The 15,055-nt window shown below is 37.7% G+C and overlaps 1 protein-coding gene across 1 annotated transcript; it reads left to right on the forward strand.

The window, feature by feature from the left end:
• Window positions 1–6,089: 6,089 nt before the first annotated feature.
• LOC122973865 (E3 ubiquitin-protein ligase ZFP91-like) lies at window positions 6,090–13,990 on the forward strand. Its single transcript, XM_044341657.1, has 11 exons — window positions 6,090–6,765; window positions 7,135–7,166; window positions 7,262–7,393; window positions 7,535–7,568; window positions 7,679–7,765; window positions 7,900–8,055; window positions 10,089–10,139; window positions 10,224–10,302; window positions 10,588–10,702; window positions 10,912–11,011; window positions 11,936–13,990. Exons 1-11 carry the CDS (start codon window positions 6,419–6,421, stop codon window positions 12,849–12,851), a joined length of 2,049 nt encoding a protein of 682 aa, XP_044197592.1. The 5' UTR covers window positions 6,090–6,418; the 3' UTR covers window positions 12,852–13,990.
• The last annotated feature ends 1,065 nt before the right edge of the window (window positions 13,991–15,055 follow it).

Here is a 15,055-nt window from a genome sequence, read left to right on the forward strand (position 1 = left end):
ACCGTGATCTGTTTTGTAAGTCCCATTTGAGGAAGTGTTATATTTAATACTGCTTTTAATGCCTTCACTGAAGCAACACATGATGAAACAGACAAATGGGATGCAAATAACATATCAGGGAGAGTTTGTCATATTTCCATTATGTGAAATCTCTCCTTAAATGATTGTGTGAAATTACATGTATGTCAGAATCAATCAATCACAGTATATTGCTTTGATTCATCCTGCTTTAACTCCACACCTAAAATATAGAAAATATTATGTGGTGATATTAAGAGATAGTGATACTAATGTAAATAATTATAAAATACATAATTTATTTCTGAAATGATATGATAAACAAAACTACTGCGAACAGGCTGAACTAAAATGTGTAGACTTTTCAGGAGGCAAAAGAAAATAGTAACATTCAGGCAATCAAAACATGTTTAGCAACGGCAGCATCAATACTGCAGACTATCAAATAACTTATCAATTTAATTTCTATTCAAACACAGTCAGACAGGACTGCACTTATGTACTTATCAACAAGCACTCTCTTGCGCTAGAATCTGGTCTGGGACCTTTGAGTTCAAACGGGTCCAAAGAATCTAAAGATTGTGAGTCACAAAATCTGAAAATCAAACTCACCTATCAACACCAATGATCGGGCATCTTGCATGAATCTTCAGCGCAATGATAAGGGTAAACAAAAGTAACAAAGGAGGACTATCATCAAACATAGGTTGTCTCCTGAAACCAGTTCTACCTGCTATAACTGCCAGTCCACTTCAGGGAAGTGACGAACAACATGACAAGCAAAGGCTGCTGTATGTAGATTAGGCATGACTAAGTAGAAAGGAAGCTTTCCAGCGTGTTCATATTTATTATTTCTTATAAAAGTGACTGCATCATATAACTTGTATTCATGCACATGTTTAAGATGGTGTTGTGCTTTGTCACTTGAGTCTGATGAAGAGCAGTAGTGCTCAAAATGTCACCTTGGTGCAATAAATTATAAGTGGACATTGGAGCCCTGCAGTTTGCAGCTGTTTATCTGTTTTTTTTTCAACATTTGCTTACTTTCAGCCCAGCACTTGCCCTTTTTGGCTTGGATGTGCGTGCATACTCCTAGCTTATTTCTCATAATAGTTTGCTATTAATTTGATAACTGTTGTATGACTTGTTTCTCTTTGGTAAAAATTACAAAACAAGTAGGCATCTTTTGAGGAAGCTGTTGCCATTCCTCACTATTTAAAATGTTCAGTTTGCTATAAACATGTTCTGATGGTAGCTGATAGTAGCAAGAAGGATGAGGTGCATCCTTCTTAGGAACAATCGTATCTGTACTACTTTGTTTCATTTTGACACAAGGCAGCCATGGGCCCACTCAAAAAAAAATCCCTATGAATTAACCCTGATATGACGCACTCATTGGAATTCACTGTCCTGATTCTGTGGCTGATAGCTGTTGACATTTCAAGCGGCATTTGTTCAGCATTGAGACTCAAGTTTAGAAACAACAAAAATACATTTTACAATACAATACAATATAATACATTTTTTTTTGTTAAGGTGGTTTTTGTTTCTTTGCTGCTTTTCCAAGAATACCCACTCACACAGACGCACAAATTCACACCTGGAGGCTGCCCAGTGCAACCACATTTTGATCTGTTGGCCACTGAGCAGCACCACTGGAGCAGTCAGAGTTTTAGGCAAGGCAAGTTTATTTGTATAGCACATTTCAACAACAAGGCAATTCAAAGTGCTTTACATAGAGCATAAAAGGCATCAAGACAGGATATAAAAGCAACACAAGTAAAAAGACATTTAAATACAATTAAAAAGTATTAAATTTGGAAATAAAAATAAGCTAAACAAAAGAATAAGACAGATAAAACAGGAGAATAAAAGTTACAGTGCAGTGTTAAATGTTAACATTGAAATAGGTTTTTCTTGCCAAAATCATTCCTCCTGTTCATACGGGCCACTAATAACAATGAAAGTGATGTGGGCTAAATTCCGCAAGGCATGGCGAGTTTATTTGTATAACACATTTCAAAAATGAGGCAATTCAAAGTGCTTTACATAGAGCATAAAAGGCATCAAGACAGGATATAAAAGCAACACAAGTAAAAAGACATTTAAATACAATTAAAAAGTGTTGAATTTGGAAATGAAAAGAAGCTAAAAAGGAATGACAGATTAAAAAAGGAGAATAATAGATGCAGCGCAGTGTAAAATATTAACCCTCAAATTTGGTTTAATAAAAGGCAGCAGCAAACAGAAAAGTCTTCAGCTGTGATTTAAAAGAGCTGAGAGTTGCAGCAGGCCTTTCAGTTTTCTATCCTAGACCCCCTAAGAGGTCTAGATGGTTCATAATGTAGCAGCAGATCAGAGATGTATTTTGGCCCTAAACCACTCAGTGCTTTATAAACCAACAGCAGCATTTTAAAATCAGTTCTTTGACAGACAGGAAGCCAGTGTAAAGATCTGAGAACTGGAGTTATATGATCCACTTTCTTGGTCTTAGTGAGGACTCGAGCAGCAGCGTTCTGAATCAGCTGCAGCTGTCTGATCGATTTTTTAGGGAGACCTGTAAAGATACTGTTACAGTAGTCGAGTCTACTGAAGATAAATGCAAGTTTTTCCAAATCCCGCCGAGACATAAGTCCTTTAATTCTTGATATATTCTTTAAGTGAAAGTAGGCTGACTTTGTAATTGTCTTAATGTGGCTGTTGAAATTCAGGTCTGAGTCCATGACTACACCAAGATTTCTGGCTTGGTTTGTAGTTTTTAACATTATCGATTGAAGCTGAGTGCTGACTTTTAATCGTTCTTCCTTGGTTCCAAAAACAATTACTTCAGTTTTGTCTTTGTTTAATTGAGGGAAATTCTGGCACATCCAATTGTTGATTTGTTCAATGCACTTACTCAGTGCTTGTATTGGACCATAGTCCCCTGGTGATATGGTTATGTAAATTTGTGTGTCATCTGCATAACTGTGGTAACATATTTTGTTGTTTTCCATAATCTGAGCTAGTGGGAGCATGTAGATGTTGAACAGAAGAGGCCCCAGAATGGAGCCTTGGGGAACTCCACATGTCATTTTTGTCCGCTCAGATGTGTAATTACCTATAGACACAAAGTAGTCCCTGTCCTTTAAGTAGGATTCAAACCAGTTCAGTACTGTGCCAGAAAGTCCCACCCAGTTTTCTAGTCTGTCTAGTAATATGTTGTGGTCAACCGTGTCAAATGCGGCACTGAGATCCAGTAATACTAAGACCGTAATTTTGCCATTGTCAGTGTTTAGGTGTATGTCATTGAAGACCTTAACATAAGCAGTCTCAGTGCTGTGATGTGGTCGAAATCCTGACTGGAAGACATCAAAACAGTTGTTTAGTGCCACAAAGTTGTTCAGCTGTTGAAAAACAGCTTTTTCACTGATTTTACTTAAAAATGGAAGGTTTGATATGGGCCTATAGTTGCTCATTAGTGAAGTGTCTAGAGTGTTCTTTTTGAGTGTTTTCAGGGCCTGTGGGAGGACACCTGAGAGAAGAGATGTGTTGACAATCTGTAGAAGAAAAGAAACAATTTTGAAAAAGTCTGTAGGCAGAATATCAAGGCAGCAAGAGGAGGATTTCAGATGTTGTATAATGTCCTCTAGGTTTTTGTGGTTGATCAGCTGGAATTGTGTCATACTACTCAAATTGATTTGAAGTGGACACAGGGACAACACACATCCTGCACCTGATATGAAGGCACTGACTGCTTGTCTAATTTTCTGAATTTTGTCAGTGAAGATCTGAATTTTGGCAGACAAGGCAAGGCAAAGTTTATTTGTATAGGACCTTTTGACAACAAGTGGAGCAAATAAGTGATTTACAGAAGACATGAAAATAGGATAAATAGGATTTTAAAATAAATGAAAATGAAAGTGAGCTAAAATGGAATACAACAATAAACAGATAGGTGGAAGATGACAACGCAGATGTATTGCATTACAAGATGTTTAGACTTAACACAGATATGTACGTAAAAAAAAGAACAATGCTTCTGTTTTGTTTTGACCCTTGGAACTGTGGGCTAATCTGAACATGGGTGGTTCACAACATAGCAGCAGATCAGAAATGTATTTTGTCCCTAAACCATTCAGTTCTTTATAAACCAATAAATTAATGACCTTTTTGATCTCAGAGAGGACCCTAGCATCACCGTTCATGACACATGTTTCTAAGTCTTGCTGAGACATAAATACTTTCATTTTGTTGTATTTAAAGGCGATGGTAGGTAGATTTTGTGATTGTCTTAATGTAGATGTTAGAATTTAGGTCTAAGTCCACCAATATTTCTGGCTTGGTTGGGTCTTTAACATGAGGGATTCACATTGAGAACTGACTTTTAATCATTCTTCTTTGGCACCAAAAATAATTAAGGCTGTTGTATCTTTAAGGCTGGAGGGAATTTGGCAAATCTGGTCATTGCTCATGCTTCTCAATAAGGCACCTTGGCATTAGTAATTCCTTGAACTGCTGCAGTTCATTAAGCAACTCATGATTACTTTAGTCATAAGTTTCATTAGATGACAGTTGCGTTTATAAAAAGGTGTGTTCAAACCTGAAAAGCCAGAGTGATCACATGTGTGCCCTATGAAGAATACAAAAGTTAATTATAGAATTTTAATAACATAATACTGACGCTGAAGAGAAAGAGTAAGTCTGCATTTTCCTAAGCGTCAAATCTTAGGATCTCAGTCTTTACCACACCTAAACCTGCCACATTGTTGTCATTCATGTGTGGAGAGTGTCTGTATTTATCATTTCATCCACCATGCAGTCCCCTTACTCTTGACCTTTTGTGACACAGCCACACCTCGGGTAAAACTTTATTTATCAGCTGACGCTATCTTGTCCCGCTTTGCAGATTAACTGAGAACATCATTGACTGCAAACTCACCCCCCAACCCCATTGAACAGCTGCATTCCTCCAGGGTCAGGTGGCACACAAGCAAATTATCTAACAAGTTATCAAACTGGAGTTTACATTTCATATCCTTTGTTTTATTTCTGCACTTGTCACTTTCATATATTTCATCAAACTGGACTTAACATTTTACATTGCATTCAACTTCCACTGTTGCATAATTTAATTATTTATTGCACGTGTCCCATTTCATTTTTGCACTTGTAACTATTTCTTGGTCCATAGTGCAGTCCATATTTCCTTTGTGAATATTTTATTTCAAATTTTATATCCCGTTTCAAAACTATTATTACTACATTCTGTAAATAGATTTTAATTTTTTTTCTGAAATTTTGTTTTGTTTTCGTCTTTGTCTTTGTCTCAGCTTTAAATTGCTGTTTGTTTCATTTTGGATTCTTTTTTTCTTTTCTTGTTTTCTCCTTCCTCTTTTAAGGAGGAAATAGGGAAATTTTGATAGAAGAAAAAATTATGGATTTATGGTATACTGCAGATGTATGAAATGCTATGAGGACAATAAAATAAAATAAAAAGTATTAAAGAAAGATTTTAAAAATGTCATTTAATTTTAGTACTACTTTGTGTATTATTATTATGACCATGCTCTTGTTATATTTTTATTCTTCTGTGTTGCATTTGTGGGAGCAAACGCCAAGACACATTCTTTGTATGCTTGCATACTTGGCTGATTAACAGATTTCAATTCTTATTAAGATTCTGATCCCTCCTTTGCATTATTTTTTAAAAAGGACATTATTTTAGAATATAATTTATGTGTGCCATATAATAAAAGGGGCTATAGCCAAATCCTATTAGATTTTTTAACTTAATAATTAATGGTAGCATTTAATTATTTCATATATAAAGCTATAAGATATAAGAATAAAAAAATACTTAATATTCATTTGTTGTATTTAATTATTTTAGATATAATTAAGGTGTGCCATATATTTTAATTAATAGTAGTATTACTTATTCATAGAACGAAAATAACAGACAGATTAATGTCATAACAGGTTTAGTAAACTGCCTAAATGTGAAAAGTGTTTACGGAGTTATGCATGTGATAACTACATTTCCCACAACCACCCTTGTAACTAGTATGGAAGCCCGTGAGTTCAAACATAACATTTTCGCATAACCGCGCTATTGCTGCTAGTCTTAAAGGAGACGCTTCCCAAACAGTCCTTACATCGGCCAAAGAAATTTGAGGTTTGCTATAGCTTTAAGAAGTATATTGCGCTGAATGTTTGTAAAATGTTATTGCTCATACAACGCAACTTTTATCTTAATAAGTTAGTTAATGAAATGCTTTCGTAGTGACTGAAAATTCACTCTTGACCGAGCTAACAAAACTGGTCTGACTGGGGCCTTCAACGGTCTTCATACATTTTCAAATGTGCATTACTAATTAATACCCAAAGTTAGTACGGGTCAGAACAATTTGTTAAGAGCGGCATGGACTCGGGTGAAGACGAGGTTTCAGGCACTCGTCCTGGGACAGAGGAAACCGGAGACACCGGTGTTCGTCCTACAGAGGCCGCAAACCCGTCCCCGGACTCGACTGAACCGTCCAGCGGGAGAAGGGGAAGCAAGAGACGGGTAAAAACCGCGGTGTCCTCCCTGGACTCCGGTGACTCCCGGTCAGATACCGGGGGATCTGTGCGTGTTTTGCGAGCCAGGGGGGCTGTAGCTGGCAGGACTGATGAGTCCAAGAGTGCCACTCACCAGAAAAAACCTACAAGTGTGCAACGTGGACGAGGAAGACCTGCAGGATCTCGCTCCAAAAACGCACCTGTCATGCAGTAAGTGCGTGCACAAAGGCACCTGAACTAATGCACTTTCTGTTCACTTCCTTTGCAGCGAGATAGCTTATCAACATCACTTGTAAGACACTTGTCTGAGGCAATAGTCATTACTGGGTGCTATTGCGGTTGCACTGCAAGGCTTGGGGCTGTGATTGTCGGAAGTGTTTTATATCACTGGGGTTTCTTAAAGCTATAGGTAAACCAGATCTTGAAACCAAAACAAATAAGTTGTATGCATTGTTTTCCCGTCTGTGCCCTTGTTATACCACTCTTATCATTGTCAAAGGTCATTGTGTATTCAAGTTAAACTAGATTTATTTTGATTTGTATGAAGCTATCTCTTACTATAGTGTTTCTCTCACACAGTGCCACCGTGAAGAAATCCACATCCAAAAAAGGTACAAAAAGACACCAATTTTCAGTCTGTCCCACCTAGGAGTTATATATTGGCAATTTTAATTCACCTGTCACTAATACATGCTGACTGTCTCAGCTTCCAAACGCACTCTAGGACCAAAGCTGTCCAAGTCTAGAAGGGGCAATCAGAGACCTCCAAACAGAGCCCCACGTGCCGCAGCAGCAACAGCATGCAAACCTGAAGCAGAGGTAGAGACTTCATCATGTGGTAAGAAAAAGACCACTTTGGCTCTTTTCATTATGTTTTATATGCAAACCATTGCAAATGTCATGAAATGAGGCTGCCAAATATTTAACAACAGCAATAATCTCAAACTGAAATTACAAAATCTTTACGTCTGTTTTTCAGGGGAGGAGTCAGGTGCTTTGAACGGAAGCGACAAGTGAGTGGTATACAGTTTATTAAATGAGCAAAAGAGGGAATGTTGGATTTCTGTTTGGTTTGGTTATGTGGATTTCATTGTGGTCACTATGGTATTGATGTCCGTATTAGCATTGCAGATCCAGATGTGGCTCTCAGTGAGGACTCGCCGTTCAGAGATGACCCAAATGATGTCATTTGTCAACCTGAGACAAAGACGTACGTTGAGCTCACTGCCTCTCCATAATGAGTATTAGTCATGAGTGTTACTTTGAAGTTCATCATATTAAGAAAACTATCAGGAAGAATGTTAAAGTAAATTATGCTTTTTTTTTTTTTCCTTCACTCCTTAGGGAAAAATCAAGGCGACGAGCACTCTTACAACAGGAGGTTAAGAAAGAGGAATCAGATAAGGATGAAGAAGGAAGTGACATTAAGATGGAGGAATCTTCTGAGGTCATTCTGCGAAGTGAAGATGAAGTGGAAGATAACACAGAACCACCAAGGAAGTAAGTAAGAGAAAATAATAGATTTTTAGGAACACCTCGACTTTTTGAACAATCTAGAATCAGTGCACGTAATGCACACATGATGACACAACGTCGGTCAACACAGCGCGTTCTTTTCCTTGATCTTGTTTTTTAATTGTTTCAATACCAAATCGTTCCAAGTGTTCAAAGTTCACCGTGAAGGAAGTTAACAATACAGAGGAATGACGTGTAACAGCGTCAGCTCTCTGTCCCGAATGCCGACCGTCTCTTTTACACAGAAGTCAATCCGGCTCTGTGACTAACTCCCTAGCCATCTTATTGCTGCCGCCAGACTCCACGTCCATACCTTGTATACAGATCAGTGAGGCAGAATAAAGACACAGCATTCCCAGCTTGAACAGTCTATGTAAAGGTGGCTACTGATAAGCTGATGTTTGATATGTTTCACTTTCCTCTTTTTTCTGACTGTGACTGAAGTCTACTTTCGGGATTTTTCTAAATCCAAATGATCATATTTGAGATTTTATGAAGTTAAAGGATGGGTTCACAGTTTTTCAAGTCTGTCTTAAAACAACAGTCAGGTGTCCGTATGAACACTGAAAGAGGTTTTCTTTGCTCATACTGGCTATTAAAAGATTTGAATGTGATGGAGGACAAAATCCACAGAGTGTCAACAAAAAAAGCATCTAAAAGTTTATCTGAAGCTTATGTGAGGCTTCAGCAGACTGAGTTAGTCATATCAAGTGGATATCTGACACGTTTACAGTCTTTTTAGCATCTAATTCCCTCTTTGTGTTTCCCTGTTGAGCTGCGGTGGAAGTTTAGTAAGAAAAAGAGGGGCTTTGACACTAAAAAGACTGTAATGTTGAAAGATATCTACTTGATTTGACTTGGACGGCTGAAGCTTCGTATTAGCTTCAGATAAACTTTTAAATACATTTTTGCACAGAAGGAGGCCTGTTCAATTAAACAAAGACAAAACTGAAGTGCATTTATCCTCAGTAGACTCAACTACTGTAACAGTGTCTTTACAGGTCTCCCTAAAAAATCGGTCAGACAGCTGCAGCTGATTCAGAACGCTGCTGCTCGAGTCCTCACTAAGACCAAGACAGTGGATCAGCCAGTTCTCAGATCTTTACACTGGCTTCCTGTCTGTCAAAGAACTGATTTTAAAATACTGCTGTTGGTTTATAAAGCACTGAGTGGTTTAGGGCCAAAATACATCTCTGATCTGCTGCTACATTATGAACCATCTAGACCTCTTAGGGGGTCTAGGATAGGTCTGCTTTCTGTTCCCAGAGTAAAAACTAAACATGGAGAAGCAGCGTTTAGTTTTTATGCTCCACATATCCGGAACAAACTCCCAGAAAACTGCAGGCCTGCTGCAACTCTCAGCTCTTTTAAATCACAGCTGAAGACTTTTCTGTTTGCTGCTGCCTTTTATTAAACCAAATTTGAGGGTTAATATTTTACACTGCACTGCATCTATTATTCTCCTTTTTTAATCTGTCGTTCCTTTTTAGCTTCTTTTTATTTCCAAATTCAACACTTTTTAATTGTATTTAAATATCTTTTTAATTGTGTTGCTTTTATATCCTGTCTTAATGCCTTTTATGCTCTATGTAAAGCACTTGGAATTGCCTCATTTTTGAAATGTGTTATACAAATAAACTCGCTATGCCTTGCGGAATTAGGCCCACATCACTTTCATTGTTATTAGTGGCCCGTATGAACAGGAGGAATGATTTTGGCAAGAAAAACCTATTTCAATGTTCAGTTGGGCACCTGACTGTCGTTTTCAGACAGACAACATTGTGAATGGAAAATTGTGATTGTATACAAGCTTTGTCATGCTAAAAAAAAATAAAACATTTAAACATTACAATTAACACACAATATCACAATACACGTTGCCACCTAGAAACAGAGAAAAAGCCACCTGTTGGATTTGATGCCAAACAATGAACTCTTGAGCAAATGTGACTGAATTTAATTGTGTGGTGCTGAGAGATGAAGGTTTCTGGCTCTAATTGAATTTGTTTTCATTTTAGGCGAGGTAGACAACAAAAAGATGACAAAGCACCTCGGCCGCCTAAACGAAGGTAAGAGGGTCAGTTACGAGATTAACTATAGGTAACCAGTATTACTTAATTATTAAAGATATTTCCTCTTTTTTGTGCTCACAGGAAGAAGCCCCCAGTGCAGTATGTTCGCTGTGAAATGGAGGGCTGTGGTACTGTCTTAGCTCACCCACGCTACCTACAGGTTTGCCATTATGTCAAGTGTAGCCATGACAACCCCGTATATATTTAAAGGCGCTGTCTGGCATTTGGCTCTGTAACAAGGAAATAAAATGTGTATATATATATAGTACTGCTTTCTATTTTAGATCTTGAACTTACCTCAAGGTGCAAAGCATCTGAGGCAGAGTTCGTTTACCGTAATGTAAAGAAACCAGTAAACGTTTTGAATCATTTAATAGTTTCACCTGTAAAGAACTATGAGTGTCATTGTACCTGCTTCTGATTTTCTCTCATCTTTTAATTTCAGCACCATATAAAATACCAGCATTTGCTGAAAAAGAAGTACGTCTGTGATCACCCCTCATGTGGGCGATTGTTTCGTCTGCAGAAACAGCTGTTGCGCCACGCTAAGCACCACACAGGTGATGTTTAGGGCACAGGTGTTCATTTACATGTTGTTTAGACTGGGACTGCACGTTATGTTTATGTTGCATTTGTTTATGAAAATGATTAGACCAGCTGCTTTAAATGTGTAGTAGGACATATCTAGCCAAGAGATGGTAATTAAAAACCTTTCAGTCTCTTTTCTATCATTTAGTTTGCTTATTTCTGTTTGTGATCTGTCTTTCAGATCAGAGGGACTACATCTGTGAGTTTTGTGCTCGTGCCTTCAAGAGCTCCCATAACCTGGCGGTGCACAGGATGATCCACACAGGAGAGAAACCAATACAGTAAGTATGAAGTAGGCTTAACTGTTTTTGCAATGTCATGCCATGATACGTGCTGGGAACAAGGAAGATCTTTAACCGTAAACAAAGACTTGATAATCTGGCTTGTGTCCACGATAAAAAGGAGGAAGCACATAATATCAGTTCAGTCTACTTTCCTTTTTATTATTATTTATTTATTAAAATAACCCAACAATACAAATTCTCCTTAATTCTTCCTTTAATGTTAACTACAAACATTCTAAGTGTTACTTAGTTTTTATGTTTTGAGGATTTTTGTTTTTTTTTATAAGACTACATAAAAATACTGATTTTTCAGAACAATAGAAAAGATAATCAACACATTTTTTTTATATACTTTATTGTAGGAGTGCAAGAGTTATACATATATTTTTCATACCTACATAATTTCTATAACATTTATATGTTTGTAGTGTGAAATATTAATAATAAAGAAAAAAGGGGGGGGCTAATAAAACAAATAACTTAATGTAATAATACATACACAAAGAAAAGAGGAAAAAAAAGGGAAGGACATTGACTCTTCTAACTCTTCAGCTCTTCATAGCTGCAATTCTAAGTATCCTATATAGATATCTGTCTATTTCTAATGTAAGTTTAGGTGGTGATATACTTAAAATAATATATTTTGGCTCAGGTACCTCAACACATTGAACTCATTGTTTCTTATTGAAGCCCTTCCGGTCACCACACTATTTATTTGTAAAACAGCCTCACCAAGCAGGAACTCAGTTGCATAAATCCATTTCAGTTCCTCGTATTGTTCAATAATATTTTGTTGTTGTTGTTTTTGTTAATCCGTGATAAATTTCAGTGTAGGTGGAGGCCAAGTGTCACATGAGACTTGAGACTTGACTTGAAGTCAGTTTGGACTATAACCTGTTCTTTGTCTCCACCCTGTGGCAGGTGTGAGATCTGTGGCTTCACCTGCCGCCAGAAGGCCTCCTTGAACTGGCACATGAAGAAGCATGACGCAGAAGCCTCCTACCAGTTCTCTTGCTCCATTTGCAACAGAAAGTTTGAGAAAAAGGACTCTGTTGTTGCCCACAAGGCTAAGAGCCACCCTGAGGTGCTCATAGCTGAAGCCCTGGCAGCTAATGGGGGCTCAGTAATAAATTGTCCCACCTCAATCCCAGAGACTGTCCCAGAGACTGTTTCAGAGACTGTCCCAGAGACTCTCCCGGAGACCGTCTCAGATACTGTCTCAGAGACTGTCCCAGTGCTCACCTCGGCTGACCAGCCCTCTGTCAGCCAGGAGAGTCAGAAAACAATGAGCGGCACGTTCACTCCTCTGCAGCAGGTGGTGCTCCCGCTCGCTCCACAGACTCAGATTAACGTATCTCAGGGCCAGTTCCTCCAACTGCCCACGCATCACGTGGTGCGGGTGGCGCATGAGCAGCAAGCCCCCACCTTGCTCCATCTCACCACCGCTCCTCCAGCTCACCTCTCCAGCACCAGCCACCCGCAGCTCATCCAGCTGTCCACCTTTCCTGCCAACACTGTCACACCCATGGCCCCTGCGTACCCCCAGAGCACCCTCCTCACCCTGAGCTCCGTCACCACTCTGGCCTCCACAGCCACCCTAGCTCCCCAGCAGGCCGTGCAGTGGGGCAGGGACGCTGACGAAGACGTACAGTTGCCCGGAGAGGGTGAGCTGTGGGACAGGGTGGTGGTTGGCGATAATCATCAGGATGTAGGGGAAATTATGTGGGAGGGTAACGGGGAGAGGAGGAAGGAAGATGAGGGGATTGTTTGGGAGAGAGAGAGCGAGAGACAGATTTTGTTACAGTGCGCCGAGGTTCAAGGTGATAGTTTAATGTAGGTGCACGGCCACAAAAGTTGTACAGCAAACTGAAGGAGACGCAAATAACAAGACTGTTTTGATTTAAGGAAGGGACAAAAGACTGAGGGACCTGTCAAAAGTTGATAAGCTGACAAATATTTGATATATTAGAATTTGTTTTAATGTAGTAGTCACTTATATAGCTACAGTACACAGAGCTACTTTTTATCAGGGAGTATGATTTATAATATTGTAGATAACATACACTTCTATTACCACTTGATGAATATTTTATAACTCTTTGGCTTTGTCACCCTGTGTTTGTATATGTGTTTCCATTACAGATAAGACATTTTTAGAGATTAAGAAGACTGAAAGATAAAAAGAAAGTCTAGAATGAAAGTTACTGTATGTGCCCATAGTATCCCTGTTGTGTTTATATGCTTCTCTTTGCAAAGTGAACAGATGAGTATCATTGACATCATTTAGATTGTTTGTTATTTATGTTAAATGTATTAGACGCATCAACTACAAACAAATGAGGGAGTCTGTAAAAGAGACTTTGTAGCAAGGCAACCCAAATGACACATTTTATTGAATTTATACTATATTTTTACACAAATTTCTTTTTTTTTCTCTCTCTCTGCAAAGATTTCGACAAGGATTACATCCACAATCTGAAATTTTCTACATTTTCTAAACTTGATTTAAACATTTTCTAAATCAAGTTAAACCACCTTATAATAAGCAATTTGCAGGAGGCTCCGATAAACACATGGAGTCTATTGGATTCATTTACCATACCCAATAAATCAAAGCAATGAAGGTTACTGTATTTTTGTAAAGCAAAGATCGAAATCGCCTTCCTTGTTTGGTTGTGTTTGTTCACCTTCCTCAACCTCAGTCGTGTCACTTCCACTTTGTACTTCTGGACTTACAGATCCTTGATTGAATTTTTTTTTCATAGTCAAGATTATGCAGGTAGAAGTATTATGATCAGAAATCATAGTGTAATTGTCTAAATCAACAAGAAAATGCCAGTTTTCATTTGAAGCAATGTTTGAGAATAAAATATACCTCTGTACACTGCCACTACTACTGAGCACTCATAAGCTTACAATCCTAATTTATCAGGAAATGTGTTCAGAATAACTATAATAAACAAATTATGTTCTAAAGTCTTTGTTGATTATTTTGACAAATCATTTTATTAAGATGATACAGTTTTACTTTATTTATGTGTCAGGGACATTACTCACTAATTAACATCAATATGATGTAAATATACCAGATTTAGCCAATCTGCAGTCTGTGAGCAGGCTGATGTTCTGCTTTGAAAGAAACAAGACTAAAATACATAAGAGGATATGGCATAAGTGAAAAAAACATAACAGAACAGACATAAAACCACAAATGACAATTTTAACTTCTATAAAATGCTACAAAACTATCATCTTAAAAGGAAATAATACAACATGTGACAAACTTAAAAAAGGCACTCAAGGCAACCAATATTAGGTAAATATGGCATGCAGACTAAAAACACTAATTGTAACATTTTGTAAGCAATAATCCTCTGGAGTTAAATATATAATTATAGATTATAATAATTAATATATTATACTTCTACAGATCAACTGAAGTTGGTACGATATTAATTCTTGAGTTAGAAAAAAGCTGACAAGATATCAACCAGTAGTCACTGTTGTTTTTTTTTTGTAACGATCCCCTGAATTTTATTTTTTAAAGACCTATTACTATAGTGAGAAGGATATTGTTGCTGAAAAATAAACTAGTCAGTGTTCTCTGATGGCCAAATAATTTTCTGGAGACCCTATTCATAGATTATTAATATTGATTTATATCTTGACTCAGCCGATTTTTCAGTCTCCATCTAGAGACAGATGATATACCATCAATATAATAAAACAATTATTCAATATGCATAATCAACTAAATACAAATAATAAACTAAATATTGCATCATATTTGATTTTGTGATGAGCTTCAGAAGGTTGTGGTATGTTGATATACCAGGCATGATGAAAGAGCTCTGCTATGGACGTCATCCCTGATTGGAGAGGAGCTCTGTGGCAGGGATGCTCCCGGCCGTCCCATGAGGAGAGGAGTAGGTGGAATAGGACCATGATCAGAAACAGGTGTGGCTCTGGTAGGTAAAATGATAATATTAATAATAATGCATTTAATTTGTACTGGAGTTTGCATTCACAGTAAATCTCAAA

This window comes from Thunnus albacares, chromosome 22 (genome assembly GCF_914725855.1).
Source record: "Thunnus albacares chromosome 22, fThuAlb1.1, whole genome shotgun sequence".
Taxonomy (NCBI): Eukaryota; Metazoa; Chordata; class Actinopteri; order Scombriformes; family Scombridae; genus Thunnus; species Thunnus albacares.